Here is a 27,691-nt window from a genome sequence, read left to right as displayed (position 1 = left end):
AGTTTTTTTTTTTCTAACTTGCATGATCCGCAGCTTTGAAGAGGGTTCCAGTCTTGTGATCCACAGTACTCGGTCTCCTGAAGATAGTCCAGTCTACTGCACTGTCACCATCACCAAAGAACATGGAGTTGATATCAGAAGGACCTGTTTCTGTGTTTAAGGTACTCATTGGTCTTTGGGGAATAGTGTTTGCCTATATTTCTGTCACCAGAATTTGACAAAGCCCTATCTGTTTTCAGAGGGATTTCTGTTTTGTTTTTTTTTTCTGGAATGCTGTGGAGGTAGATGCTACTGAAACCAGTGATCTTTCTGGAAGAATTCTCCTTCATGACCACAGGAGACAATGCAGAGTCTTTTGGCACCATTTGCTAATTAGTCACCAAGTAGCCTCACTCTGTTCCTCTCTGCTTGGAATGAAGAGGTTTTACTGCAGCGAGCTGTTTTTTGATGTGAGAGGGCTTTCTCTTGTGAGATGAGCCTCATTTTCTTGATGTTTATGGAGGCTACTTACCAGTGTGTTGGAGTTATCTTCATGCAGGGCACTGTATTGAGCTTTTGCAGTCAGCGTTGCAGTGCAGGATTCTTGTTTTGGTGATAAGGATTTGGCAAATCAAAATTATGCTGAAATGCTTTCCCACCTTCACAGTATTTCAGAAAGATCAGCTGACCATTAAAATACCCATTTGTTGTGACCTTTTTCCATATAAGGGAAAAACAAGACTGGGACACTTGAGGATGGGATTAATCTAATTGGGACGTACTCTACTCTCTCCCCTAATACCTGGGTCTTGGATACAGTAACAGGATCTCTTGTAGTCAGTGGAAGAACCTATTCTTGGGTGTTGGAAGCTACTTGTTGCCATGGCACCTTTTGGCTTATAGGCAATACTGCGGTCTTGAAAATTGCCACCAGAGTAGTTTCTGTTCAGACTTCTCTCAGAAAAACTGCATGCTGAAACATTAGACTGGAAATAGATGTGTTGGTGAAGGGACAGAAACAAGAATAAGGACTTATTAGTAACATGATTTTTAGCTATCGTAAGCGGGGCAATGATGTGAATGGGTGGTTTGCCATGGTGCAGAACTTGAATAACTTTAATAGTCTCAAAAGATGCTCTGACCTTGTTACAGCAGGGCATACGAATCCCTCTCTCTCTTGTTTGTTTTTTTCCCCTCTCTTGTATTTTTCTCCTTTTTTTTTTTTCCTTTTTTTTCCCTCCCCCCTCCGCTAAGGATGAAATGCCTACACTTCCTTCCCAGGAGAAGCCAGACACAAACTCATGCCCTCATGCACCTGACAAATATGTTCTCCCTGGTGGGATGGACAATGAGAACTGCAAGGCTAATGAGAAAGAAAGGGAGTGGATCCGCCCTGATACACCTAGCAAATGCACATGGAAGCTTGGGAAACCCCTTTCTGCCTCCCCCCATCATCATACCACTCTGTAAGTATTACTTTTATTAGCTGACTTTCAGTATAGCACTAGTCCAGGTCCCCTCAGAGCCGCGTGGATTTAACAAAAGACAACTGATTTAAGTTGATGCAGTTTAATGTGTAGATGTGCTGGTGTGTCTTAATTTCCATGTATAAGCAGAGCTAAGAACCCAGATTAAGCATACAAGGGGCCTTACGCCAAAGATGTGAAACTGCATGGACTGGAACTAACTTATTTTAAGTAACATGGCAAGCAGTTCCCTGACTAGATGAAAGATTGCACTTTAATGCCTTTTGCCTGTAGAGTAGCTGACTCTGAGCAGTGCTAGGCTACTTCATGCCAGGAAGAAGTGCAGATCACTTAATTCTTGCCTCAGCACTTGCCTTGATGTCTGATTAATTCTTGGTTTGGATCCAGGGCTTGATGTTTTGTGAATCTGTATCCAATGGATGTTCTTTTAAACTAAAGTATCTAAAATAACTAGCCTGAAAAAGGAGAGAGAGAAAACTGGATGAAATAAAAAGCATTGGAAATGCTCTGTTGCTTCTGTGTGACCTGTCTGTGGCCCCTTCTGTGAATACACTGACTTTGCTTTTATGTGTATCAGGCCAGAGCCTCTGAAGATCATGCCAAGCATCCTGAATAAAGTTGGCAACACACCCATGGTGCGGATCAACAAGATTGGGAAGCAGTACGGGCTCAAGTGTGAACTCTGTGAGTACTGCTGCAGACAGAAAATCAAAATCAGAAACACTGTTTCAGAAACTTGGGTTGTTCTGGTTAGTAGTGTCATGTAACCTGGGTATAGGAGGAGTGCAGGTATCCTGCAGAAAATGGTGAGAAAAATTCTTCTTTTTCTTTGGCAGATTTTCAGGTTTTTAGCTTTTGGTCATCTAAAACGTCTTTCAATTTGTACTTCGTGAGGATGTTTTCTGCAGCTTTTCCATTTCTGTAGAAAAAGTAAAACTTTTTTCATAGAAAATAATTTTTTAATTTTAAAAAACTTTTATACAAGTTTTGCAGTTATCACTAAAGATCATCAAAAATGATGAAAGGGACGAAACTGTTGGTGAATGGGTTTTTTTGGTTGTTTTTTTTAAACTCAACCTTACTGGAGATATCTGGAGGCTCTCATCAGAGTCCCGAAAGGTGGTGTTTAACACTATGAAGGGATTAATGCTGGGAGTACTGAAGCAAAAGTGTAGGCTGAACAAGGGGAGAAGCTTCCAGTTTGATCAGAAACTCTTTGGCTGGAGAATGTAGCAGGAAGAGGCAAGTCGTGTTGGTACAGTTCTATTCTCCCATGCTACTGCACTGGAAGAGTCATTATCCTAATGACTGGGCTGTAATAAAGAGCAAAGATGAAAGGAGGGTCATATTTTGACAGAGTATAGGTTCCTAACTTCTGTGGCCAGCATCAAGTACCAAACTTGCTTTGTTGTCGTGACCCGTAACAGTGGAGATGCTGTTGAAATGAATCCCCATCTCTGGTGTTGTAAAGTAGGGAGGTCAATTGGGCAGACATGTTGACAGAGTTGCTGTTGCAGATATGTTGGGGATCAGCAGCCTGTTTAGCAAATGACTACTGTTAAAGAAGTCTGCTTGATTTCTTTGTTTCCAGTGGCAAAATGTGAGTTCTTCAATGCTGGGGGCAGTGTGAAGGACCGCATCAGCCTGAGGATGGTAGAGGATGCTGAAAGAGATGGGATCTTGAAGCCCGGGGACACCATCATAGAGCCAACCTCTGGAAACACAGGTAGGGGATGGAGAGACCCTACAAAGCGTGGGGGGATAATGCTGTGGTGGTTTTCGTGGAAGAGACAGACTTGAGATTGGAGCATGGAGGCTGCCTGGGCAAGGAAGAAAGGGGATCCCTTCCTGCCTGCATGATTTAGGGAGCAGCACCTCTTCCATCTCACACAAGGAACAATTCTGCAGTGTCTTATGCTGACCAGAACAGCTGGGAAGGAGGTCTGCTAAATTTGCAGGGACCCTTTGCTTTAAAAGATAAGAAATGTTAGGCCAGATTCTCTAGGGTCTTTAGGTCCTGTTCAGGAATTATAGTCTGACCGAAATTATTGGAAAAAAAGCACCAAAAGACTGGTGTGAATCTGGATCTTCCTGTTCTGTTTGGGAAGTCCCATGGTCCCTCTGTCAGGTGAGATGGGCCTGGTTTGAAAAACAGACTTTTTCCCATCTTGGTGCAGTTGAGATGGCAGATGAGCTGCATCCCTACAGCACTGTTGGCTGATACAGCCCCTGCACACCTAGATTTTCAATGGATTCCATTTGGGTCAGCATCTTCTCCTTGGAGGGCTGGAGGAAGGAACAGTCCCACTAGTTGGGGTCCAGGGCAGAGCATCTGATGATCTGAGCAGACTGGAGTTAACTCTGGGCTCCTGTGTCAAAGCTGTTGTACATCTGTTAAAGCTGTTCTACTGGTGGGGAGTGAACGTATCTGGAATGCTCCTCTGTGAGCTAGTTAAATATAAAATATACTGCCTCCTCCGAGGAGGCGTCTGAGCTGAGCTACAAGCTACTCTCCTGCCTGATGTGTTCTGATGAGGTGTCTTGTCCTGTTCTTAAACTCTTTCCTGGGCATCCATTGTCGCCTTCTAATAGACACAGTCCAGGCAAATCTTTCTTTTGCTGTTTTGATCGAGTCCAGTCTTTGTTAATGGAGGGACTGGATGTTGTGGGTGGAATGTTTTAACACGGTTATGATTTATCAGCAATTCCAGATTGATTAATGATATGAGGCAAGTCAAAGGTTAAATTTTAGCAGTACTTGATCACTAACCAATTTAAAGTTTAACAAGACAATTCAGTAGGATATGTTATAATTAGAACAGTGACTTAATTACAGATTTGAAAATGACAAGATTCACACTAACTTACTACAAGGTATCCTAAATCAAAATATATGTACCTACATATGTATAAAACACAAAGCATGCAGAGAGAAATATTTGATCTAGTGAAATATAGACATCCACATTCGTGAAGACAAACATGTATATTCAAACACATTGATAAGTATAGAGGTAGATGGAAGAGGCAAGCCTATAGGTAAAGTTTCCTTCTCAAGTTTACAGTAAATACTCACAATGTATCAGCATTCCTCAACAGACGATAACTGAGACTCGAGGAGGGTACTTCACCTTGGCCTTCTGTCAGTTTTGTCAGCAGATGATCCGTGGAGTTGGTACCTGAGAGGTGTCCCAGCTCCGGGGAGATGCTGGTCACAGCCCGCTGTGATCCAGGAGAGCTCAAAGGGTCTTGTTTGGAATCGCTATTTGTAGGGTCTGAGATAATTGGCTTTTGTCAGGTACTTTTCCGTTTCGGCCCAACTCAGATGGTGAAATATTCTGGTATTTTCCACCAGTTGCGCACCCCCGAGCTTGCCAATTCTGGGGTTGCTGGCATCACCCTTCCTCAACCACAACCCAGGTACAGATGTACCAGGTCAAGTGATAGGGGAGGTGAGGGCCTGGTGTGCTCAGGGGGTCCACCCTTTTGCAGTCCCCCTCCAACTCATCCCAGGCTGACGTGCAGCCTAGAAAAAGGGGGAATCGCACCGAGTGGCCTGGGAAAGGGGTGGAGGGGTTGCACCACCACACTGGGATGATGAGCTGGTCTGTGACTAGTTACCCTGCCTGCAGCAGAAAACTGGGATGTCATATCTGTTGCCATTTACTCAGCAGCTGCTCTGTGGGGAGTGCAGTGCAACTGAAGCCCTTATGACTAGTTATACCTGCATCACCTGAACAATGGCATGTAGTGGAAATTATCCGTATATATTACATTCCTCCAGTATCTGAGATCATGCTATGACATCCTGTTGTCTGGGTCAGTACGTGATAAATGATCCTCCTTGCCACAGAATCCAAAAGAAGGCAGAACTGAAGGAGATACAGGACAATTACTTCAGAAAACCATCTCTTTTCCTGTACAAGCAAAGACCAGGGCAGACAGTAACCTGAGAGAACTGGCTTTTGCTCTAGGCTACTGCTCAGAGCTACTGAGTATGTTAAGTGTGAGAGCTAATGTATTACATTTTTGCCCTCCCTGCATTGCATCCCACTTCTCCCTCAGCCAAAGTCCTGTTTTGATGTTTGCAGCATTTCCAGGTCAGTAGCAGAAAGTACAAAGTGTTAGAGTTCAGGTCTCAAAATGCTTTCTTCATCACAGACCATAAGGGAGAGTGCTGGATGGCTTCTCTTCAGTCTTTGGCCTTAGTAAGGCCCTTGCTGTCTTTTTTTAAATTTTTTTTAATTGGGTATCCATATTTATCTATAATATACTGGGAGAAGTTTTGCGTTTGGGTTTTTTTTTCCCCTCCCAAATATTTAAATACTACTTGAATTACTTGAGGTTTGAGTTATGGTTCTCTTACAGGAACAGTTAAAGGTTTATTTTTGTTCACCCCTATACAATTTGGCACTGTGGAGAAACAGAGCCAGCTTTGAACAAGCAAGTCTTTGTGTAGGGTAAACTGCCTGTGAGGCATTGTCATGGGCATGTGTTGGTGGTTCTGTGCCTGGTACCCAAAACAGCAGGGGAGGTGCCATGTAGCCTGTCTCCAGACACATATCAACTGACTTGATCTGTTTAGCTTATCCAGCAGAGAGGTGATTTGATAACAAGTGTAAGCTGCTCTGCTATGGGGAAGGCACTTCTGAACTTAGCTCTTCAGGTAGGCAGACAGTGACAAGCTGGAAGGCAGAAATCAGGCTGGAGGTGCAGATTTTTAAAGTAGAAATGAGGTGTCTGTCTCTAACAGTCAAGGTACTTTGCTGTGATAGCAAGTTGACGTAGTGCATTAGAACCTCAATCACACACAGCATCTAAATCATGTCTTTTTAGAAAGAACTTAGTTTTAGCCCATTGCAAACTAGGGATTTAATGCTGAACTGAGTCCCTAGAAGCTCTAATGCTCTTCTGACAGTATCAAAATGATTGCTCTAGTCGTCTTGAGCTTAAAGTTCATTCCTTTCCCAAATTACTTAAAATCGGAGAATCGTTTAGGTTGGAAAAGACATTTGAGATCATTGAGTCCAACCGCTAACTTAGCACTGCCAAGTCTTCCACTAAACCATGTCCCTAAGCGCCACACTGCATGTCTTTTAAATACCTTCAGGGATGGTGACTCAACCACTTCCCTGGGCAGCCTGTTCCAATGCTTCACAAACCTTTTGGAGAAGATGTTTTTCCTAATATCCAATCTAACCATCCCCTGGTGCAACCTGAGGCCGTTTCCTCTTATTCTATCACTTGTTGCTTGGGAGAAGAGACCGACACCCAACTCACTACAACCTCTTTTCAGGTAGTTGTAGAGAGTGATAAGATCTTGCCTGAGCCTCCTTTTCTCCAGGCTAAACAACCTCAGTTCCCTCAGCTGCTCCTCATAGGACATGTGCTCTAGAGTCTTCACCAGATTCATTGCCTTTCTTAAGACATGCTCCAGCACCTCAATGTCTGGGCACCCAAAACCAAACATGGTGTTTGAGGTGTGGCCTCACCAGTGCTGAGTACAGGGGGACAATCACTTCCCTAGTCCTTCTGGCCACACTAGTTCTGATACAAGCTGGGATGCTGTTGGCCTTCTTGGCCACCTGGGCACACTGCTGGATCATATTCAGCTGCCTGCTGACCAACACCTCCAGGTCCTTTTCCACTGGGCAGCTTTCTAGCCACTCTTCCCCAAGTGTGTAGCATTTCATGAGGTTGCAAGTGCGGGACCCAGCACTCAGCCTTGTTGAATCTCATACAATTGTCCTTGGCCCATCCATCCAGCCTGTTCAGATCCCTCTATAGAGCCTTCCTTCCCTCAAGCAGATCAATGTTCCCACCCAACTTGGTGTTGTCTGCAGACTTACTGAGGGTGCACTCGATCCCCTCGTCCAGATCATTGATAAAGATATTAAACAGAACTGGCCCCACTACTGAGCCCTGGGGAACACCACTTGTGACTGGCCACCAACTGGATTGATCTCCATTCATGACAACTCTTCGGGCCTGGCCATCCTGCCTGGTTTTTTTTACCCAGCAAAGAGTACAACCGTCCAAGCCATTAGCAATCAGTTTCTCTAGGAGAATGATGTGGGAAAGGGTGGCAAAGCCTTTACCAAAGTCTAGGTAGACCACATGCACAGTGTCCTGGTTTTAGCTGGGACAGTGTTAGCTCTTCTTTTTAGCAGCTAGAAGAGCTTCATGTTTTGGTTTTACTCAGAGGCTCGCTCTAAGAAGAATGTTGATAGCAAGCTGATGTTTGTAGTTGGCCAAGGACTTTTCAGTGTGCCGGAGTGCAGAAGCATGGCGGGATAAGGGGGAAAGCATAGCCAGGACAAGGAGGCCACGATTCCCCTTGTGATTTGTGGTGGAACTTAAGATTGAGGGCCAAACTGGCCAATTAGTATTCCATATCATGCAGCGTCATGCCCAGTATAAAAGTGAGGGACAGCTGGGAAGAAGGGCTTTTGCGCTTTGGCTCTTCCGCCGCTTCTGCTCTTTTGCGCTTCTGCGCTTTTGCTCTATTGCCTTTTTTTTCTCTCTCTCCCAGTACTCCCAGTCTTGGAGTACTCTCTCTCTCTCTCTGCCCCTCTCTATTTCGGGGCCTCGTGTTCGTCCGGGATTGCAGCTTCGGGATGAGACGGGCTGCGGATAAGAGGGGGTGGTGAGCGTCTACACTGTGTATTAAATCATCTGTATTAAATTGTTCTTATCTCAACCCACGGGTTTCTCGTTTATCCTTTAATTCTCTCCCTCATTCCTGGGGGTGGGGGAGGGTGAGTGACCAGCTGTGTGGGGTTCGGTTGCTGGAGCGGCCTAACCCACGACACACAGCCTTTCCCTCATCCGCTCAGCGAGTCACCTTGTCATAGAAGCAGATCAGGTTAGTCAAGCAGGACCTGCCTTTCATAAACCCATGCTGACTGGCCTGATCACCTGGTGGTCCTGTACGTGCCGCGTGATGGCACTCAAGATGATCTGCTCTATAACATTCCCTGGCACCGAGGTCAGACTGACAGGCCTGTAGTTCCCTGAATCCTCCTTCCAGCCCTTCGTGAAGATGTGTGTTACCTTTGCTAATCTCCAGTCGACTGAGACCTCCCTGGTTAGCCAGGACTGCTGGTAAATGAAGGAAAGTGATTTGGTAAGCACTGCTGCCAGCTCCCTTGGTGCCCTTGGGTGGATCCCATCCATCCATTTCTGTAAAAATGAAGTGTGTGAGACAGGAGGAAGATGATGTGCATGTGGTAAAGCTAGTAGTTTGCGTATGTCAAGTTTCCCTGGTCTTGACTAAACTTCGTGTTGGCTGTGATCCTCAAAGAACTAGCAGCGTCTGTAAATCCAGTTCTCCTCAGTAGCCAGAAATGTTCCCTTTGCCACCCCTCTAGAGACACTGTACTCAAGTCTCTGGTGAAAACCTGATTAAAGCCAGGGCATGCCAAAGCTAGCATTGTGGGTTTTGTTCTTTGTTGCTTCTCACTGTATGCTCTACATGTCTTTGCTTGCTTCCAGGAATTGGGCTGGCCTTGGCTGCAGCAGTGAAGGGTTACCGCTGTATAATTGTGATGCCGGAGAAAATGAGTATGGAGAAGGTCAGATATGCTTTTATTTTCAAGAAGTAAAAAATAAGCTTGTTTGCACTTGCAGAATTCCTGGTGCAGATGAGCGCTGTGGCTTTAGCAATGAAGGTGAAGGCTCTTGCCCTCCAAGTCACTGGCCAGGCAGAACTCCACTGAAGGCCTGTTGCCAGTGCCAAGAGAAATCCAGGCTGGCTAGCCATGGACAGAAATGTGTTTAAGATCCGTCCCCACAGCATTGTCACTTGGAAAACTGTCATAACTGTTTTAAATACAAATGTCAAGGGAACTTGAGATTTACCTACCATATTGAAGTAACTACCTGCCCCTGGGTTAGCTGTCACTTACTGAGCAAAGGAGGACAAAGTAAGGCAATGCTGAAGCTTTGAATATTGCTCTGTTCTGCCCTGGGCTGAGCAAGGACATGAGGGAGCCTGTGAGCTCCTCCGGTCACACTGCAGCGTATGGGCAAGCATCCGAGCTGCGTCACCACAGCAACAAAGGGGAAGGAAAAGCCACCTGGGTAACGTCCACTGACCTTCACTGTGGAAAACACAAAACATCGAGCTCTAGGGCAAGCCCTGTCCTGCATTTCACAAAGGTGGTGCTGCACCTGCAGCCAGAAGAAGAGATCCCCTGTGTTTCAGCTGAGGCAGCAAATCGCTTACAGCAGAACCACTTATCTCAGTTCAAACGCTTCCAGCGTTCCAACTGAAAGGCAGTGGCACAAACGAGAACCGTGTCCCCTGAAGGCCTATACCCATTACTTGTGCTTACCTGCTCTGGAGGAAGAGGTACCACATGGCCATTGCCATGTGCCACGCAGCACCGAGTGCCTGCCCTCTGAAGACAGGCCCTGCCTTAGCTCAGTGTCATAAACCTTCTTGTCCTCATAGCAGTTGAGTGCTGCATAGTGCCCTGGAGGATCTCCTTTGCTGCCTGTGTCCAAAGGAGGAGGTAAATATACATAATCTGTACTTCGACATAAAATACTGGGCTGTAGCCGTGTTGGAGTGCAGAGCATATACGACTGGCATAAAAGGAGATGGTGTTTTGCCCGAATGCGGCTTCTTGATGTGTAGCAATAGTCCCTACAGGCCTGAAGACCTAGAATAGAAACAGGAGTTTGACATCTAGCTCCCAAGTAGAGCTTAATTAAGATCAAATGACATTAAAGATTTGGATTTGGTTACAGCTTAGTGGTGGGATGTTGGGGTTTAGGAGAACTGCGAAGGAAGCTATTGCAGACCAGATGGAAGGTTTTCTTTCCCCTGCATCCCAATGAAGTCTCTGTGCTGGGTGAGTGTGTTGGGATTTTATGACCACCTTTGTTTGCTACAGGTGGATGTCCTGAGAGCTCTGGGTGCTGAGATTGTGAGGACCCCAACTACTGCCAGATTTGATTCTCCCGAATCTCACGTGGGAGTAGCGTGGAGACTGAAGAATGAAATCCCCAATGCACATATACTAGACCAGGTAAGAGCCAAGGTCTCAGAGGTGCAGGCATAGCACGGGAGGAGGCATTGCAGCCTTGTTCCTTAGTCGTCCTTGGCTAAACGTTCAACAGCCTAGGCGTGTGTCTGGAGGAAAAGGGGTCGCAGGTCTGGAGCTGTAGTTGAGCCATCACCGTTCTGTAGAGTAGCAAACTTTGGTAGTCACTAGAGGGCAGCAACAAGCCTATGTTTGCAGAAAAAGAAACGTACGGGTGGCTTTTTCCACTGAATTGGCAGTCAGGTGTGGAAGAAAGTGTACAAGGGTCATGTTTCTAAAAGAAACTGGTCCACAGACAGGACTGATCTTGGCATTGGAGGGTGGAAGGTTATATCTCCTCTTGGACATTCTGCCTAGGACATAGAATCATGGAATAGTTTGGGTCGGAAGGTCCATATAATAGATAAAGAAGCAATCTGGAAAGAGTATATGTAGCTGTTGTGAGGCTTGGGGAATGTTTGTCATGTTCTTGAATTGCCTCACAGTGTGAATTTTGTCTTTCCAGTCTACTTAATGGCTATTCTGTCTTTCAATATAGTACCGTAATGCCAGCAACCCCCTGACACACTATGACACTACAGCTGAAGAGATCCTGCAGCAATGTGAAGGTATGTTTACTCTACTGCTAACCACCTGTTCAGCGGTTCCCTAGTATTCTGTTATTGTTTGATACTTGGAGAATGGGACCGGAAGTGATTGAAAAATGCGTGGGTTTTGATCCAGCAAATCCCATACGTATGTTGTGTGCCATTAGAGTTTCTATTTGCTGTTTCAGTAATTGTAGTAATGACTTTTGTTCCATGAAAGAGGAATGCTTTGGTTTTTAGACTCCTCTGCTTGTGATCAGGTGGAGAAAGCAGTCACGCTTAAGATATCTTTTTAAAAAAAAAAACAACAACATAGCTAGAGAGTGGCGTGAAAGAACAAACAGGGTCGTTTCTCTCTGATCACTAATAGCGAAATAGGTATTTTTACATTCTCAAACCAAATACTCCATTACACTTGAAGTTTCTTCAGTTAGGAGTGCTCAGGAGTACAAACTGTGCAGTTGTCACCTGTAAGACCTTCTTACTCTGCAGGGATTGCTTCCATGGTAGCTCTAGGCAACTGAGTTAGAGTACCAGAAGTGACTGAGCTGTGGCAGCAGAGAGCTTTAGCTGGGCTAACTCACCCAGATGAGGAACTGATGTGAGAACTGTTGGAGGCATTCAATGTGATGCTGCAGCCTACCTTGCAGGCATTTGCCGTAGAAGGGAGTCGTATAGGAGGCTACTGACCTGCCTTATAAAACAGTACAGTTTCTAATGGGACCCTCTAATAAGAAAATCAGCTATTAAATTCCTTCTCATTAGGGTGAGGACCATGTGAAGGGGTCTCCTCCCCCTCAAGATTAACTCTAACTGTTCAGAGGATTTGGCTTGTCTTTGTGGCAGGCTTGAAGTTTGAGTTAAAACGAGTGTATTTTAACAAACTACCATCCCACAAACTGAGAGTCTAGATGAGTTCTAGCTTTAGACTTCTTGTTTGTATTTACTTTTCCTTCTAGGCCAAGCCCTACTTAGTTATTACTGAGCTTATACCCCTGCTTGGGTGGCATGTTATTCTTTTGGCTGGTAAGCATTTGTTTTTGTGTGTCAGTTGGTGACCTTTTAAAATGTATTTTTTTATTAATAAAGCTGTCGTGTGGACGCACCATGGAAACTGTAGGGTGTGACAGAGGTATCACACATGTACTCACTGTGAGTGCTCATGACTGAAACAGTACTTTTTTCACATGAAAATGAGAGTAGTGTGTTAACAGTTCTCTCAATGAATATGCATCCCACAGTTCTACCACTCATGCAGTAAATAAAATGAGCAGCCCGTTATATTAGTTAAAGTTAAAGAAGGAGTTATCTACATCCGCAAATACAGTAAGAGGAAAACCATAGGTGTTAGCTCTATGGGCCACCTCCAGCTCTGCCCAATGTACCACAAATTGGTGCCTTGCCAGACAACTGGACAGACATTTCAAAACTATTTTTGAAATAAATGGGGACTGAGCAAAGTGGTGTCAAGGTAGGTCTCATAACACAGCTCTTGGGAAGCAAAGAGCCTGATCTTGCCCATTTTTGTTAAAGAAAGCCCATACTTGGGTTTAAGTGGGGTTTTAATCCATCGTTCTGAGGGAAATTTCACAACTGCCTTCTATCCCTCACCTTTAAACAGGAAAAATAGATATGCTGGTGGCTACGGCTGGCACAGGAGGTACTATCACTGGCATCTCCAGAAAGCTAAAGGAGAAGTGTCCAGGTTGCAAAGTAAGTGGCAAGCCTAAAGCATTTCTCTTTAGTGAGGTACACCTCAAACTGCTCCAATTGGCACGTCCCATTCCTTGCAAGCCGGCCCTGGGTCTCTACGGGAAGCTCTTGGATGTTCTCAGTTAGAAGATAGTCCTGAGCAGCAAAGAAAGATTTTCAGACTGTCTGAAATCATCATGCTCTGGTCTCACTGGTGATGGAAGTTCAGGTTTGGCTCAGCAGATGAAAACTGGCCCTCAGATTCCTTCATGGGATGTCTGAGAAACTTCTTTCTCTGGTTTGTACTGCAGCCTTCTGTTTCCTCTCTGACTGTGCCTTCACTAACTTGTCTGGAACTGTTGAGTTTTTACTAAGTGAAATTTTCTCTGCACACACCAACCTGTGTGTCTACCTGTGTGCTGTATTAGATTTCCTCACAGAAGTTGGTATCATGTTTCAATCGTGAATATTTTCCTACACAGGCAGAAAGTGGTAAACAAAATAAAACTTAGCTACTTAACACTTGGTGCAAAATGTCTCGGCTGTAATGATGCCTGACATGTGAATGTGGTCTTGGGGAAACCCTGTCTTCTGTTTAAACCAAGCAAAACCCAAGTAGAACAAGTGGTGCTCCTCGCTTAGTGTCCACAGCCTGAGGAGACGGGATGGTTTGCCAAAGGGCCAGAAGCAGCAAAGCGTTTTGCTCACAGAGGAAGTGAATGTTGCCAGGAAGAAATGAATAGGAGATGAGATTGCTGTTAGCTTGGCTGTGTGTGCAGCCAGTGTAATGAGGCCAGCACTCAGGAGTAAATAGCTGTGTTCTCAGAGAGCAGCGTGTCATGGTAGCCAAAGTGGAAACTGCTTCTCCAGATTATAGGTGTTGATCCTGAAGGCTCCATCCTTGCTACACCAGAAGAGCTGAACAAGACTGACAAGACGATGTATGAAGTGGAAGGAATCGGATACGATTTTGTCCCCACAGTGTTGGATAGATCTGTAAGTCATGCTTCTTGGTTTACTGCCCTTTGCCCTCTGTTGGGATGCAGAAGTGAGGTGAAAGGTGGAGGAAAAACTTGGGGAAGTATTTCTTTGAGCTGAAAGGGGAGGGCTAGCAGACAGAACTATTCCTGTTCTTTCCATCAGCAAAAGCAGTCCTTGGAAGGCTTCTGCACTGGCCACGGTTTTTTTACAATGCTAGATGGAAATGCTGTAAGCAGATAACGTTTTCCTAGAACGCAGTACCTGTTTGTTTGTTTGTTTGTTTTTAAAAAAAAAACAGCAACAAAATCCAAAACAGCAACCCAACCAACCAATCAAAAAAAACCCCAACAAAGCACCCCAGCCCCTCTTGGCCAAAAGCGGTATGACTATGCCCTGAGCAGAGACTCTGTCCCTGGCAAGCCCTCCAAGAGAGGAGAAAACTGTTTGCTCTTTATGGCTGTCTCACAACAGTCTGTTCTCACAGTGAGGTTTCAATAAGGAGCCTGTTGTGCTAATGTGATTGTCTTACCTCGGAAAAAAAACCCCAACATTTGGCATTTGGGGCACATGGCTCAGTAGGGCAGCTGTTACCTCAAAGAGCATGGATTGAATTCACACTAGTTGTGTAGCTCCCCTAGCCCTTCTCATTTAAATAGATCCTTGTTTCTCTCTTCCTGCCCCTTCCCAGACAGTGGACCAGTGGTACAAGAGCAATGATGAGGAGTCGTTTGCTTCAGCACGCATGCTGATCCGAGAGGAAGGACTGCTGTGTGGTAAGAGCCAGAAGTGAATCCTTTGGATTTCTCTGAATAGCATGTGGGAGCCTGAAGCCTTTTACAGGTCAGGGAGATCTCCTTCCCCTTCAGAAGCTGTCATCCTCACCCTGGACTCCTCTAATCTCTCTCCTCCTCTCTTTCATTCTTTCTCATTTCACTTACGGTTTGACAGTTTTGCCTCCGATCTGCATTTTGGCAGGTGGCAGCTCAGGAAGTGCCATGTCTGTAGCCGTGAAGGCTGCCAAAGAGCTGAAGGAAGGTCAGCGCTGTGTTGTTATCCTCCCTGACTCTATCAGGAACTACATGTAAGAACCTGCTTGTTTTCTCTGTGGGAAAAGAGTGAGTCAGTCTCTCAGACCTCCTTACAGCAGTGACGAGTTGAATACATGTTTCTTATAGCATCCAGTTACCCAAGCTAGGAATGTGTTTGAGGCACAACTTCTGAGGTATCTAGAAAGGATCTGACATGGAGTGGAAAGGAGCTTAGTCCTCTGAAAGCTGAGCTCCTCCTTGCATCTGACTTCAGTGTATAACCATCACTGGTTAGCATCTTTCACAGGAAAAGACTTGTTTTCACTGTTTTATTTATTGGGGACCATTGGAATTATCTCATTCCTGGAAGGGTCCCTGTAAGGCTGTCTGCTCTCTCTACCTGTGTCCACAGCAGAACACACCACTACTGTAGCAGTAGCCAGTGTTGGAGTGAGTTTACAGGTGGAAGTGTGAGGGCTTTAAGCTGTGCTGAGAAGTTTCTCTCCTACTGCATTGAAACATATCCCAAAACGCGATGGTTTTAGCTGTGTTTCTGACTTCTGTTGCATCCAACACAATACTAGATGACTAGAAACTGCAGGCACCCCTTGCCTGAGTACAGGTTGGCACTTCTCCATTCCAGGCTGTGTCTCTGTTGTGTTGCAAGGAACTGATGTAGTTGTTTCCTAAGACGTTCCTTTTTTTTTTCTCCTATGAGTAATTCTTCTCAATGTCCTTGGCTGGTGAACTTGGATGGCAAATGGCAGTATATTTTCAATTATGCTTCAGTTGTTAGTGGTAGTGAGCTGTAAACAGTTGCCTCTGTGTGCTGTTGGGTTTGCTGTCAGATGCTCAGCCTGCTAATGAGCTTTTCACTTCCTGATGCTTTCCAGGTCCAAGTTCTTGAGTGACAAATGGATGATTCAGAAAGGGTTCATGAAAGAAGAAGATGACCTTGTCAACAAACCTTGGTAAGCGTGTCAGATCCATTTGGATTTTCATGAGTCTATTCAGTCAACTTTATAGCAGTTGCTAATTTAAAGCTCATTTCAATTTACACTGCTTCCTTTGATTTAACTAATGTTTCATGCTATTGTGCTGATGTATAATTGCAGCTGTTAATCAAATCTGCTTAAATTAGTGGATTTCCTTCTTTGGGTTACATGGCAGCAGGAAAAAACTTGGTACTTAATGATTTTTTTTTTTTTTAATGAAAAGGATTGTATCTGAAATGAAGAAGTAGTATACAGAGAACTCTTCCAAGATCAGAGCTCTTGAGCTCAAAGCACTGCAAGTCTACGTAGGTGGAAGGACAGCTTCCCTAAATTGCGACCTATAATGACTGGCTAGCTCTTTGAGTAGGAGCAAGAAGTTTTCTGTGTAAGATATAAATAATGAAACTAAGGAGATGAGTATTCTCCACTATGTCTAATCCTAGAAAGTAGATGAGATAAGGAAAAGAATTTTGGTGTTAAAACCTTCTCACATTTCAGTGACTTTCTAATATTGAGGAGAAAACTTGAAAGCCTTGCAGCTTTCCTGACTCTGGCTGAATGCTGACTCTTCCTTGCAGCCTTTTGTCATAGTGCTGAAGGTCACTGTACATGAACAACTGGTTCTTTTCTCTCTGTAAGACTTTCATGGGTTTGGTTTTTTTTATTTCATTCCCAGGTGGTGGAACATCAGTGTTCGGGAGCTAAGCCTCTCTGCTCCCCTGACTGTGCTTCCAACTGTTACCTGTGCAAAGACTGTTGAAATTCTCCGGGAGAAGGGATTCGACCAGGTACCAGTTGTTGATGAATCTGGGTATGTCCACATATATCACTATTCATCTATATGTATCACTTCCCTCACCAGGTCTAAAGGAATGTCTTTTAAATGCTTACTAGAAGTATAATATCTTCTCACTTACCTTTCTTCTGTTATAGTAACACAGTTCAGAAATGTTACCTTAAACCTTCACACTATAAGCTTCTAGTGATTATTATGATATACTTACTCAATGTGTCTCTGCAGATAATTTCATTGTTTTTTATAATAGCTGTTGAACTTAACAAAGCAAAAGTTCATATTTAATACAAACAACCCCAAACCTACTCATCTCAACCACAGCTTTCACCCAGTTTCCTCAGAACACTGCGTTATAGTGCAATGTTGTAGTGACCACTATAGACCAGGGTGTCTCCAGCAAGCTGGTATGCCTTATTATCCTGTAGGACAGGTGAATAATGAAGAATTGCTCAGTTACTCTCCAGTTACAGTGCTAACTCAAGGGATTAATTGTTGCAGATCCTTGTAGGGAGAAGGGAAAGGAGCAAAATTCAGGTGAGCATGTCTCTGGCTGTCACACCTTTCAAAAGGACAGATGAGGGCATAAAACAATGAATTTGTGCTTTGCAAAAGCTCTCTCACATTTCAAGAAGCTCTCCAGTTGCAAGGACTAGAGGTACAAAGAGCCTGATGCTGAGAAGGGCCAGAAACCTAGAGCACCTGCTGACTTCTGTGTGAGTCTCCAGAACTTCTGAGAACGGTTCGCTGTCTTCTGCAGAGTCCAAGTATACCATCAATAATGTTGCTTTATACCATGAAGCAGTTGAACTGACTTCTACAGATTGGCTGAGAGTGGATGCTTCTATCTATAGGAATACCTGAGGCTTTTGTGTTGTTTAGCCCAGTCTTTTCTGGAGCTCTGCCTGCGGATTGATGAGGAGCTGACCGAGAGCTTATGGGTCAGGATTGAAGAGAAGGCAAGGACAAGTGACATTATAGTGGGAGTCTGCTACAGGCTACCTGACCAGGAAGACCAAGCGGGTGAGGCCTTCTATATACAGATAGACAGCCTCACGTTCACAAGCCCTGGTCCTCTTGGAGGACTTCAACCACTCCGATATCTGTTGGAGGGACAACACAGCAGCACATAAGCAATCCAGGAGGTTCCTGGAATGCACTGATGATAACTTTCTTCTCCAAGTGATAGAGCGACCAATGAGGAGAGGTGCTATGCTGGACCTTGTTCTCACCAACAAGGAGGGGCTGGTGGGAAATGTGAAGCTCGAGGGCAGCCTTGGCTGTAGTGACCATGAAATGGTGGAGTTCAAGATCCTTAGGGTGGCAAGGAGGGAGCACAGCAAGCTCACTAACCTGGACTTCCAGAGAGCAGACTTTGGCCTCTTCAGGGATCTGTTTGGTAGAGTACCATGGGATGAAGCCCTAGAGGGAAGAAGGGCCCAAGAAAGCTGGTTAATATTCAAGGATCACCTCCTTCAAGCTCAGGAGCCGCGCATCGCAGCAAAGAGGAAGTCAGGCAGAAACACCAGGAGGCCTGCATGGATGAACAAGGAGCTCCTGGACAAACTCAAGCACAAAAGGGAAGCCTACAGAGGGTGGAAACAAGGACAGGTAGTCTGGGAGGAATACAGAGAAATCGTCTGAGCAGCCAGGGATCAGGTTAGGAAAGCTAAAGCCCTGATAGAATTAAATCTGGCCAGGGACATAAAGGGCAACAAGAAAAGCTTCTATAGGTACGTCAGTGATAAAAGGAGGACTAGGGAAAATGTTGTCTCTCTCCAGAAGAAAACAGGAGACCTCGTTACTCAGGATATGGAGAAGGCTGAGATACTCAAATGACTTTTTTGTCGCAGTCTGGCACTGGCAAGTGCTGTAGCTGCACAGCTCAAGTCACAGAAGGCAAAGGCAGGGGACTAGGAGAATGAAGAACTGCCCACTGTAGGAGGAGATCAGGTTTGAGACCATCTAAGGAACCTGAAGGTGCGCAAGTCCATGGGACCTGATGAGGTGCGTCCATGGGACCTGATGAGGTGCATTTGTGGAACCTGAGGGAACTGGTGGATGAAGTTGCTAAACTACTATCCATCATGTTTGAGAAGTTGTGGCAGTCTGGTGAAGTTCTCACCAACTGGAAAAGGAAACATAACCCTCATTTTTAAAAAGGGAAAAAAGGAAGACCCAGGGAACTACAGGCCAGTCAGTCTCACCTCTGTGCCTGGCAAGATCATGGAGCAGATCCTCCTGGTAACTATGCTAAGGCACATGAGGAAAAAAAGGTGGTGATTGATGACAGCCACTAAGGGATGTCCTTCCCCTTTCACTAAGGGAAAATCGTGCCTGAAAAATTTGGTGGCCTTTTGTGATGGGGTTACAGCCTTGGTGGATAAGGGAAGAGCAACTGACATCATCTACCTGGACTTGTCCAAATCTTTTGACACTGTCCCGCATGACACGCTTGTCTCTAAATTGGAGAAACATGGATTTAACGAATGGACCACTCGGTGGATAAGGAATTGACTGGATGGTTGCACTCAAAGAATTATGGTCAATGGCTCGATGTCCAAGTGGAGACCACTAACAAATAGTGTTTCTCAGGAGCTGGTATTGGGGCTGGTGCTGTTTAACGCCTTTGTCAGTGACATGGACAATGGGACTGAGTGCACCCTCAGTAAGTTTCCTGATGACACCAAGCTCTGGGGTGTGGTTGACATGCTGGAGGGAAGGGATGCCATCCAGAGGGACCTTGACAGGCTTGAGAGGTTGGCCTGTGTGAACCTCATGAAGTTCAACAAGGCCAAGTGCAAGGTCCTGAACATGAATCAGTGCAACCCCAAGCACAAATGCAGGCTGGGCAGAAAATGGATTGAGAGCAGCCCTGAGGAGAAGGACTTAGGGGTTTTGGTTGATGAGAAGATCAACAGGAGCCAGCAATGTGCATTTGCAGCCCAGAAAGCCAACTGTCTCCTGGACTGCATCTAAAGAAGCGTGGGCAGCAGGTCAAGGGAGGTGATTCTGCCCCTCTACTCTGCTCTCGTGAGACCCCCACCAGGGGAGTATTGCATTTCAGCTCTGAGGCTCCCAACGTAAGAAGGACATGGTCCTGTTGAAGAGGGCCCAGAGGAGGGCCATGAAGATGATCCGAGGGCTGGAGCACCTCTGCTATGAAGACAGGCTGAGAGAGTTGAGTGTTCAGCCTGGAGAAGAGAAGGCTCCAAGGAGAGCTTCTAGCAGCCTTCCAGTACCTAAAGGGGGCCTACAAGAAAGATGGAGAGGGACTTTTTATGAGGGTGTGTAGTGATAGGACAAGGGGCAATGGCTTTAAACTGAGAGAGGGTAGAGTTAGATTAGATCTAAGGAAGAAATTCGTTGTGGTGAAGTACTGGAACAGTGTGCCTAGAGAAGTTGTGCCCCATCCCTGGAAGTGTTCAAGGCCAGGTTAGATAAGGTTTTGAGCAACCTGATCTAGGGGAAGGTGCAGTGGGCTTGGAACTAGGTGATCTTTAAGGTCCCTACCAACCCAAACCATTGTATGATATTCTCTCTCTCTCTCCCCCCCTCCCCCCCTCTCTCTCTTCCTCCCCCTCCCCCTCCCCCCCCCCCCCCCCATCCTTCCCCAGGGTGATTTTGGGCATGGTTACCCTGGGTAACATGCTTTCTTCACTGCTTGCTGGAAAAGTTCAGCCTTCTGACAAAGTCAGCAAAGTAATCTACAAGCAATTTAAACAGGTAAGCAGGTATATTCTACAACTAGTTCTCTGGTTTAAAGTACTACTGCAGGTGTCCTAACAGTACAATGGCATCAGATTGGGTAACGTTTACCTGGAACAATATGGAGCAGCTGTTATTGAGCACAGACATGCTCTGAACTCTGTCCTAGGTCACTCGATAGCTCTCAGGTTTGTGTTGTGGCTCTATATTGTGCTGTTCCATTACTTCAACAGACTTTTTTCCAGCATACTTATCCTTTCCTCCTTCCCCAAAAACCCTGGCTCAAATTGGAGCAATGTAACTATCCAGGGGAAGAGAGAGGGAGATGTTCTAAATAATTCCTGTATTGACTAAAAACAAGCAACGGTTTGCCTTTCGTATAAGAAGCTTTGCTGAAATAGGGGGGTGACTGCTGAAAGTTGATATTGTTAAGATACGTGAATTTTGATGTTAGCCACTTTCACCTGTCCATCCAATGTGGTGTGCCAGGGCACCACAACTTCTCAGCTTTATAGATGCTCTTCTAAAACATATAAGTATTGTTGCTGTTGCTTTGCTTCTCTTGCAGGTAAAGGAATTATTATTTTTTTTTCTTAACATAGAATGCTTGACCTAGTTTTCACCAGGCTTTTAGTTTCAACACTGTCTCATAGTAGATGAGGTGCTGTGTTCTGAAGTATATGTGATGCTTCCGTTCAGTCTACAAACTACCAAGTCCCTGAGGTTTAGAAAGAGTGCTAGTTCTTTATGGACAAAGTAAATATATTTTTTCCTTCCCAGACAGATAATCAAGCATCAGGTGGAAATGTGGTGCGTAACAAAACTGCTTAGTTCATGTTCTCCCTCACTTGGACACCTTAAGAGTTTCTGGGGCTGGTGGTGTGCAATCATTTGTGTAGCTACACTGGCGTTAGCTGCAGTAGCCAATTCTCTGCGCTTCTGAGGTTGTGGCTTTTTTCCATGGGCAGCTTGAAGTTTCTCATGCTTCTTCAGTAAAGAACAGCTTAACCATTTCTTTTCTCTTCAGTTCTGACTTTTTTCTTGGTGGAGGACGGAAGGGGAGTGACACAAAAGTGGTATTGCTAACATGCTAACTAAAAGCATCGTTCATTGGTTATTTTTCATTTGAATTGATGATTTAGTTGAGAAACATGGTTAAATGCACATAACCTCAGAAGTATTGTGGATTTTGCTTTTCTTAGCGCATTAGTCAAGCTTATTTGGCTTGTTTACTGGTGAAATTGGAAAAACAGATCATCTGTGTCACTGAAATGACTTAGGATATTGTACAGTTAGGGTCTGTACCGCAGCACGCATCAATGAGAGGTTGGCTTAGCCCGTGACTACCAAGGGAAAGCTATCTTTTGGCAACTCAGGAAGCTTTCTTTGATGCGATCACCACAATTATTTTGTGGTGATCTCTTAGAATGGAAGAATAATGGTTATAGCTTTTTTTAAAGTCTCCAGTAGGATAAGGATAGTACACTAGGGCTTTGAAACACTAGTCACAGGATAATTTGTTAATTCAAACAAGTGCTGTGTGTTAGTTGAGAGGAGGGCTGTTCTTGTGGAGTCAGATGTTAGTTCTAGTGGTTTAGGGTCTCTTTACCCCTTCTTCCCCAAAGGATCTTTTCCTCAACTACTAACATCTGTTAGGTGTGGTGCAGACATAGCCTTAGCAGACTTCTTGTCTACCTTTACCAGAAAACAGGGCTGGGGCACGGTCTCTGAGGCTTTCTTCTTACTGTACCTAGTATAGTAATTTTAACTGTTTAACTATAGTTTAACTGTTAGCCTGTTCCATGGTGTGATTTTTGGTTAGTGTCCTAAACCATTTAGCACTCTGTTAAACAACACAAGGCCTGGTGTCCCTGGCATCCCCAATGGACCAGAGCCTGTTGCTGGGGAAGGAGAGAATTTAGCTGTAGGGCCATGAGCAGTGCCATGTCACTTGCTCTTAGAGCCAAACAAGTAGTCCCAGTCATGTGTACTGTTCTTTCAAATGATTCCCACAGATGATTAGCTAAGTGTTTCAGAAGGTTCTGCGTAGGCTGATTGCCTTAAAGATTTAGTAGGTTTAAAAAAAATGCCTAAATGTGGGAAAACTCATGGGCAAGATGTTTAGGGAGCTTGAATGAGCAGTAGTGAGACAGGTGAAAACTCTGTGGGAGTTCTGTTAAATTTCCATTAAGTGTTTCAGAACATGTTTATGTCTTCATAGTTGTCCCAGTGCTGCCTATGGGCTGCTTGTCCGGGTTATCTTTAGCCTACCCCGTCCCTAAAAACAGGTCTATTGATTATACACAATCCAATGGCAAGGGACTCTACCCCTTCAGTGAGCTTTGAACTTAGGTTCATCAGTTAGGCTTTGCACGTGCATTTGCACAAAACTGCATGTCAGTGGTGGTGACTGATAGTTGACTTGATGTGGCAGCAGGTCCAGATTTCCCTCCAGCCCTTGCCTGGTCGACAAGCTCACAGGTTGATGCTTCAGTATACAGTATAGCCTGCTGGTCCCTTAAACACCGGCTGCTGGGAATCCTTTTGATCTCTTCTAACTCACAAAGTGGAGACGAGCTCTGTGTTCCAGTGCAGCCCAACTGTTCATGCTGTGACATTTATTCCTCAGTCACAAGCTGAGCTCACTGAAGGATAAAGGCTTTTTTAATCTGCAGTACAAGACTTTTCTTTTTCTGTAAATTTCTTTAATCCCCTTTAATGAAAGTATGTCAGATGGTGAGTGCTGCTGTTACCTGGAGAGAGTCACCTGGGTAATAGACCTGTTGCTGTTGCTTAATATGTTAAACATCTAGGATGAACAGTTTTATGCATTCTTTCAGATGATTCCAGCAGGTGATTAGCTAAGTGTTTCAAGAGGATCTGCTTTCTTTCAGCAGAGTCAACACAGGGTGCTTTCTTGTTTAGTCTTAACAAAGTTGAACTAAAAATTAGTTCTTAATTCTCAGTTCCTTGATTTGCACTTGAATACAGTGTTAGCTGAGCAATCTTCACGCTTGGTTTTGTTTTTGGCTTGATTGGGCTTTCCTCTTCCCCTGCTGCCTTTGCAGATCATATTCACTTCCACAATGATGTGCAGCCTGATTCATTCATTTTTCCCAGTCTTGCTAGAGTAAAATCACCAAGTATAATGAGTTTTATGTTAGACACATGGAACACTTGACCTTCTTCTGTCTTAGCATTTTTCAGGTACTCAGTATGTTCAATATATTCATTATGTTTACAGAATCAGAATGAATAACTTCATGTAGCACTTTGTGTTTTTTTGTTCTGTTTTCTTGGAAATTAGAAACAAAGAAAACCAGTCTTTCAAGTTGGCCTTGATTTGTTAGCATTTTACAATACTTCAGGTGGGAGCAGTATATAAATGCTGATGTGTTGTTTTTAATACCGCAAAGTATATGGGGATTATTGACCACTAAACATATAAAGGACTGTTTTATTCAGGTTTTGTAACTCTCTCCTCAGATTAACCTGAAAGACAGCTTGGGAAAACTCTCTCATATCCTGGAAATAGACCACTTTGCTCTAGTGGTTCATGAACAAATTCAATGTAAGTATGATATACTACGCCTTGTAAGAGGTTATCTTGGAGTGGTAACAAGAAACAAGTCCAAGTGTGTAAACAAGTTCTGAAGAAGCCAAATCCTTTCTGTGAATGTAACCGTGTGCTACTCACACTTAGTAAGACACTAGGACTGTAATTCTTGTGGAGTAAATGTTAAATCCATTAATAACCTCAGCTACTGTAATATACCTGCTTTGGAGCAAGTTACTGCTCAGAACTGAATGCCTGAGTCTAGAACAGCAGTAAGCCAATGAATAAGCTCCTGCAGTACAACTGATCTTTGTTTCTTCCTATTCTTGTCTTACAACTTCCAGCAGTTCTGTGACAGTGAACATCCCAGGTTAACACTGACATCACTGTCTCAAGACAGCTTAATATGTCTTTTTCCTGTTTGTTTTGTTTAAACTAACTCAGTCCCCTTCACTTGATGTTTTTCCTCCAAACTCTACTTTTTTTTAATCCTTCTCGGAACTCTTTACCCTGCCTTCTTTATGAACTGGAAATGACTAAATAAATCTTCAAAGCTAGGGTATATTACTGTTATATGTGAATAATATTTTTTTCCTGCTTTATCTTCATTATAGCAGACAACTTGCAAAATCACAAACACTGAGAAACTCGACTAAAAACAATGTTAAGGCTCATCAGATAAATTTATCTGACACCTATCTCAATTGCAACTGTAAATGAAGAACAGTCATCAAATTTGGGCTTGTTTCTGATAATCGCCATAAGTATGTGCTCTTGACTCTGTGCCGACTAACTATAAACCTAGAATCTCACTGAAAGTTTGCAGCGGAACAAAGATTGAGTAAATAAAAAGTCTGGGACAATCCAGCTGGCTGAACAAACTGAGTGTATAAGTAGGCTAAACATCTCAATACAGCCAGGCTTTAGGAACAGGGAACTTACACCATAGGTAAAGGGCCAGAGGTTACTTGGTTCCCAAGTGGTCCCAGAGGTCAAAGGCTTATGCTTACAATGAAAAATCACTTGAACCTTTGCTCTCAATGCAGCAATGATGATAGTTAGTAAGTGTTTTGGATATAAATGGGAAGGTGTTGTATTGTGATTTTTACACTAATTCTTTGACAGTGGTGTAGGAAGATGGTAGTGTTGCATGTCCTCCTCTAGTGGCCCCTGGTCCAAATGGGATAATATCAGTTTGCAGCTGCTTCAAGTAGAGCCACAGAAACTAATGTATGAGGAAAACAGGTTTTATAACAGAGGGTTTTAATTTTTGTGTCAAGAAAAATAAATCTGATGGACCCTTATCCTTCCTTCCATAATGTTTCGGTTTCTGTATCTCTTTTGTTGAGGAGCCTTTCTGAAATGAAAATTCTTGCTGCTTCCTGTGTGACTGTTGGTCAAGATGCCATTTGGGTTCCCCCTCCACGTACAAGGTCATCAGTGATAACCAGCTCCACTAAGAGGCCCTATCACGTGGAGCTGGGATGGCTTGGCACCTGCCTTTACAAACAGCGCCATTAAAACCAAGTGGGATGGTGTGGTTTTGCGCCTCCTAAAGCCAGAATCTTCTCTTTTTTCCTGTGTAGATCACTCTGATGGTTCCTCCAGTAAGCGGCAAATGGTGTTCGGCATCGTTACAGCTATCGACCTGCTTAATTTTGTGACTGCACGAGAACGGGAAAGAAAGTCCAACTAAAGTCAAGTAGCAATAAGGAGCCTCTTCAACAACATCTTGCAATCTCCAACAAAGAATCAGGTTTATTTCTTAGGTAGAATGGTCTGTCCTTAGGATGTTTTGTTTTTTTTTTTTTTTAAATTGTGAAAATAAGCAGTTAGCTATCCTGGTGTCAGCTATACAGCCAGTGCATTTTGCTATATTGCACAGCTTCTGGGGACTCGTTTCTTAATCAGGTTACGTAATATTTCTTATCAAGACAATTTATTTTTTTACCTATATATATGTGTAAAAATATTGCCTAAATTAACTGGTATGTTCCTTACTTGTTATGTCTAAAGTCTGGCTTTCCAAAACATTGTTTCAGATTCATAAAATGTGTTGAAATAAAGAGTTACTGAAGCAGAGGCCTGAGGGAGCTCTGGAAAGTTTTGGATTTTTTTTTTGTGTGTGCAAGGATGTTAAGTTAGATCATACCTGTGTGGAGACAAAAATGAGACTGGGGCATGGAGAGAAGAAAAAGGTGTTTCCCTTTTTGTGACATCAGTGTAAAACAGGAGAGAATCCTGAGGGCTGGATTTGAGACTTGTTTCAACCAGCTGCTCTGAGAAAAAACTGACTTGAGTGGAAGCCTGACAGTGAAGTGACAAACATAAACTAGTGACTTTGTTCTACACAGTGCACCAGCTTTCACTGCAAAGACAGACCTTTCTTTTTTCCCAATTGCACCCTGATAAGTAAACACAAGTGAAAAGATTAAAAGGTAAGATCAAGCTTCTTGCCTGAAGGATTTTGAAAATCACACTATTTCATCTAGTACCTTCCCCTCATCTCCCCACCCTCTTATTTATCCTAAAGTACTTCTTTTTATGCCCGTTTTAGAAGAGCCAAAGGTGATCTGTCAAGAGCTGTAAACTCTTTCAAGTCCCATTCAAGTGCTCCTACACTGTAGCGCCTTATTCCAGGAGAAATACCCTACTACTAATTGAATTCACTGTAGCTGAGCTTGGAAGTAACTGGCAAACATGATGTGGACTGGTACTGTCAAGAGTACACAAGAGTAACGTGCAGTAGGTGAGTGCAGCTACGACTTTTCACCACTTCTGTAACTCTGGATTCTTCAGTAATGTTTAACTTGCAGAACTGTGGCACAGTTTGGCACTAGCAGCCCATCCGTACGCTGCTGTGCTCAGGCTACCGACTGCTGTTAGTGGTAAGGATGAGTGGAAGCACAGGTGAAAGACTGCTCTAATCTTCTGACTGGCCTTTTGCCAAGAATAAAGTTTTTGATCGACAAGAGTGATGCTTTTCTTAGCTTGTCTCTCTGCTGAAGCAGAAAAATACTTAGTAGGCTGAGGCTATTGCTGGTAGGACAGCAAAGTTGTTGGGTTTTGTTAATTTGTTGTTGTTGTTTTTTAAACAAAGGGATTATTTAAAAATCACAATTACTACCTCCTGTATATAGATTTCTTTCTACCTTACTGGCCTCCTTGTGGCGGTGGAATTTGCGGTACAGTTCAGAACCGACCCCCAAGGAGGACGACAACACACACATGATAGTATCCTTGCATTGAGGTAAAAGAAAATCCCATAAATAACGGCTTAGGAATTAAAGCTACCCTCCCTAGCGGCCTAACCCACGACAGTTAGTCACTAGGGATGAGGACAAGGCTGAGGTCCTTAATGCCTTCTTTGCCTCAGTCTTTAATAATAAGGTTAGTAGCTCCCAGGTGAGCTGGCCTTCGGTGTCTGAGGGCAGGGAGGGAGGGCAGATTGAAGCTCCTGTGATCTAAGAGGAACGAGTCAAGGATCTGCTTCGCCAGCTGGATGCCCACAAGTCTATGGGGCCTGATGGTATCCACCTGAGGGTCCTGAGAGAGCTGGCGGATGTCATTGCCAAACCCCTGTCCATTATCTTTGGGCAGTCTTGGCTCACTGGGGAAGTTCCGCTGGACTGGAGGCTGGCGGATGTTACCCCCATTTACAAAAAAGGGCGGAAGGAGGATCTGAGGAACTACAAGCCTGTCAGTCTGCCCTCGGTGATGGGCAAAGTCATGGAACAGGTTATCTTGAGTGCTATTAATGAGCACATACAGGTTAACCGGGTGATCAGGCCCAGTCAACATGGGTTTATGAAAGGCAGGTCTTGCCAATCAAACC

At 44.2% G+C, this 27,691-nt stretch overlaps 1 protein-coding gene across 3 annotated transcripts; it reads left to right on the top strand.

The window, feature by feature from the left end:
• Positions 1–75: 75 nt before the first annotated feature.
• Positions 76–25,658, top strand: LOC104370064 (cystathionine beta-synthase-like protein). Of its 3 annotated transcripts, XM_086608389.1 has the most exons (17): positions 76–161; positions 1,234–1,445; positions 2,044–2,150; positions 3,058–3,192; positions 8,961–9,040; positions 10,367–10,501; positions 11,055–11,124; positions 12,725–12,816; positions 13,666–13,791; positions 14,465–14,549; positions 14,752–14,857; positions 15,698–15,775; positions 16,476–16,610; positions 20,210–20,318; positions 21,081–21,110; positions 23,787–23,871; positions 25,443–25,658. In XM_086608389.1, the coding sequence occupies exons 1-17, from the start codon at positions 123–125 to the stop codon at positions 25,550–25,552; spliced, it is 1,734 nt and encodes a 577-aa protein (XP_086464515.1). In that variant the 5' UTR covers positions 76–122; the 3' UTR covers positions 25,553–25,658. The 3 variants fall into 3 exon arrangements, with proteins under 3 accessions (XP_086464515.1, XP_086464523.1, XP_086464510.1); XM_086608397.1 differs by lacking the exon at positions 21,081–21,110 and having other exon boundaries at positions 1,261–1,445; XM_086608384.1 differs by lacking the exon at positions 21,081–21,110.
• Positions 25,659–27,691: the final 2,033 nt, after the last annotated feature.

The sequence above is a fragment of the Tauraco erythrolophus genome, chromosome 1 (assembly GCF_009769465.1).
Source record: "Tauraco erythrolophus isolate bTauEry1 chromosome 1, bTauEry1.pri, whole genome shotgun sequence".
Classification (NCBI taxonomy): Eukaryota; Metazoa; Chordata; class Aves; order Musophagiformes; family Musophagidae; genus Tauraco; species Tauraco erythrolophus.
The sequence above is the reverse complement of the archived record's forward strand: the minus strand, read 5'-3'. Positions and strand labels throughout refer to the sequence as shown.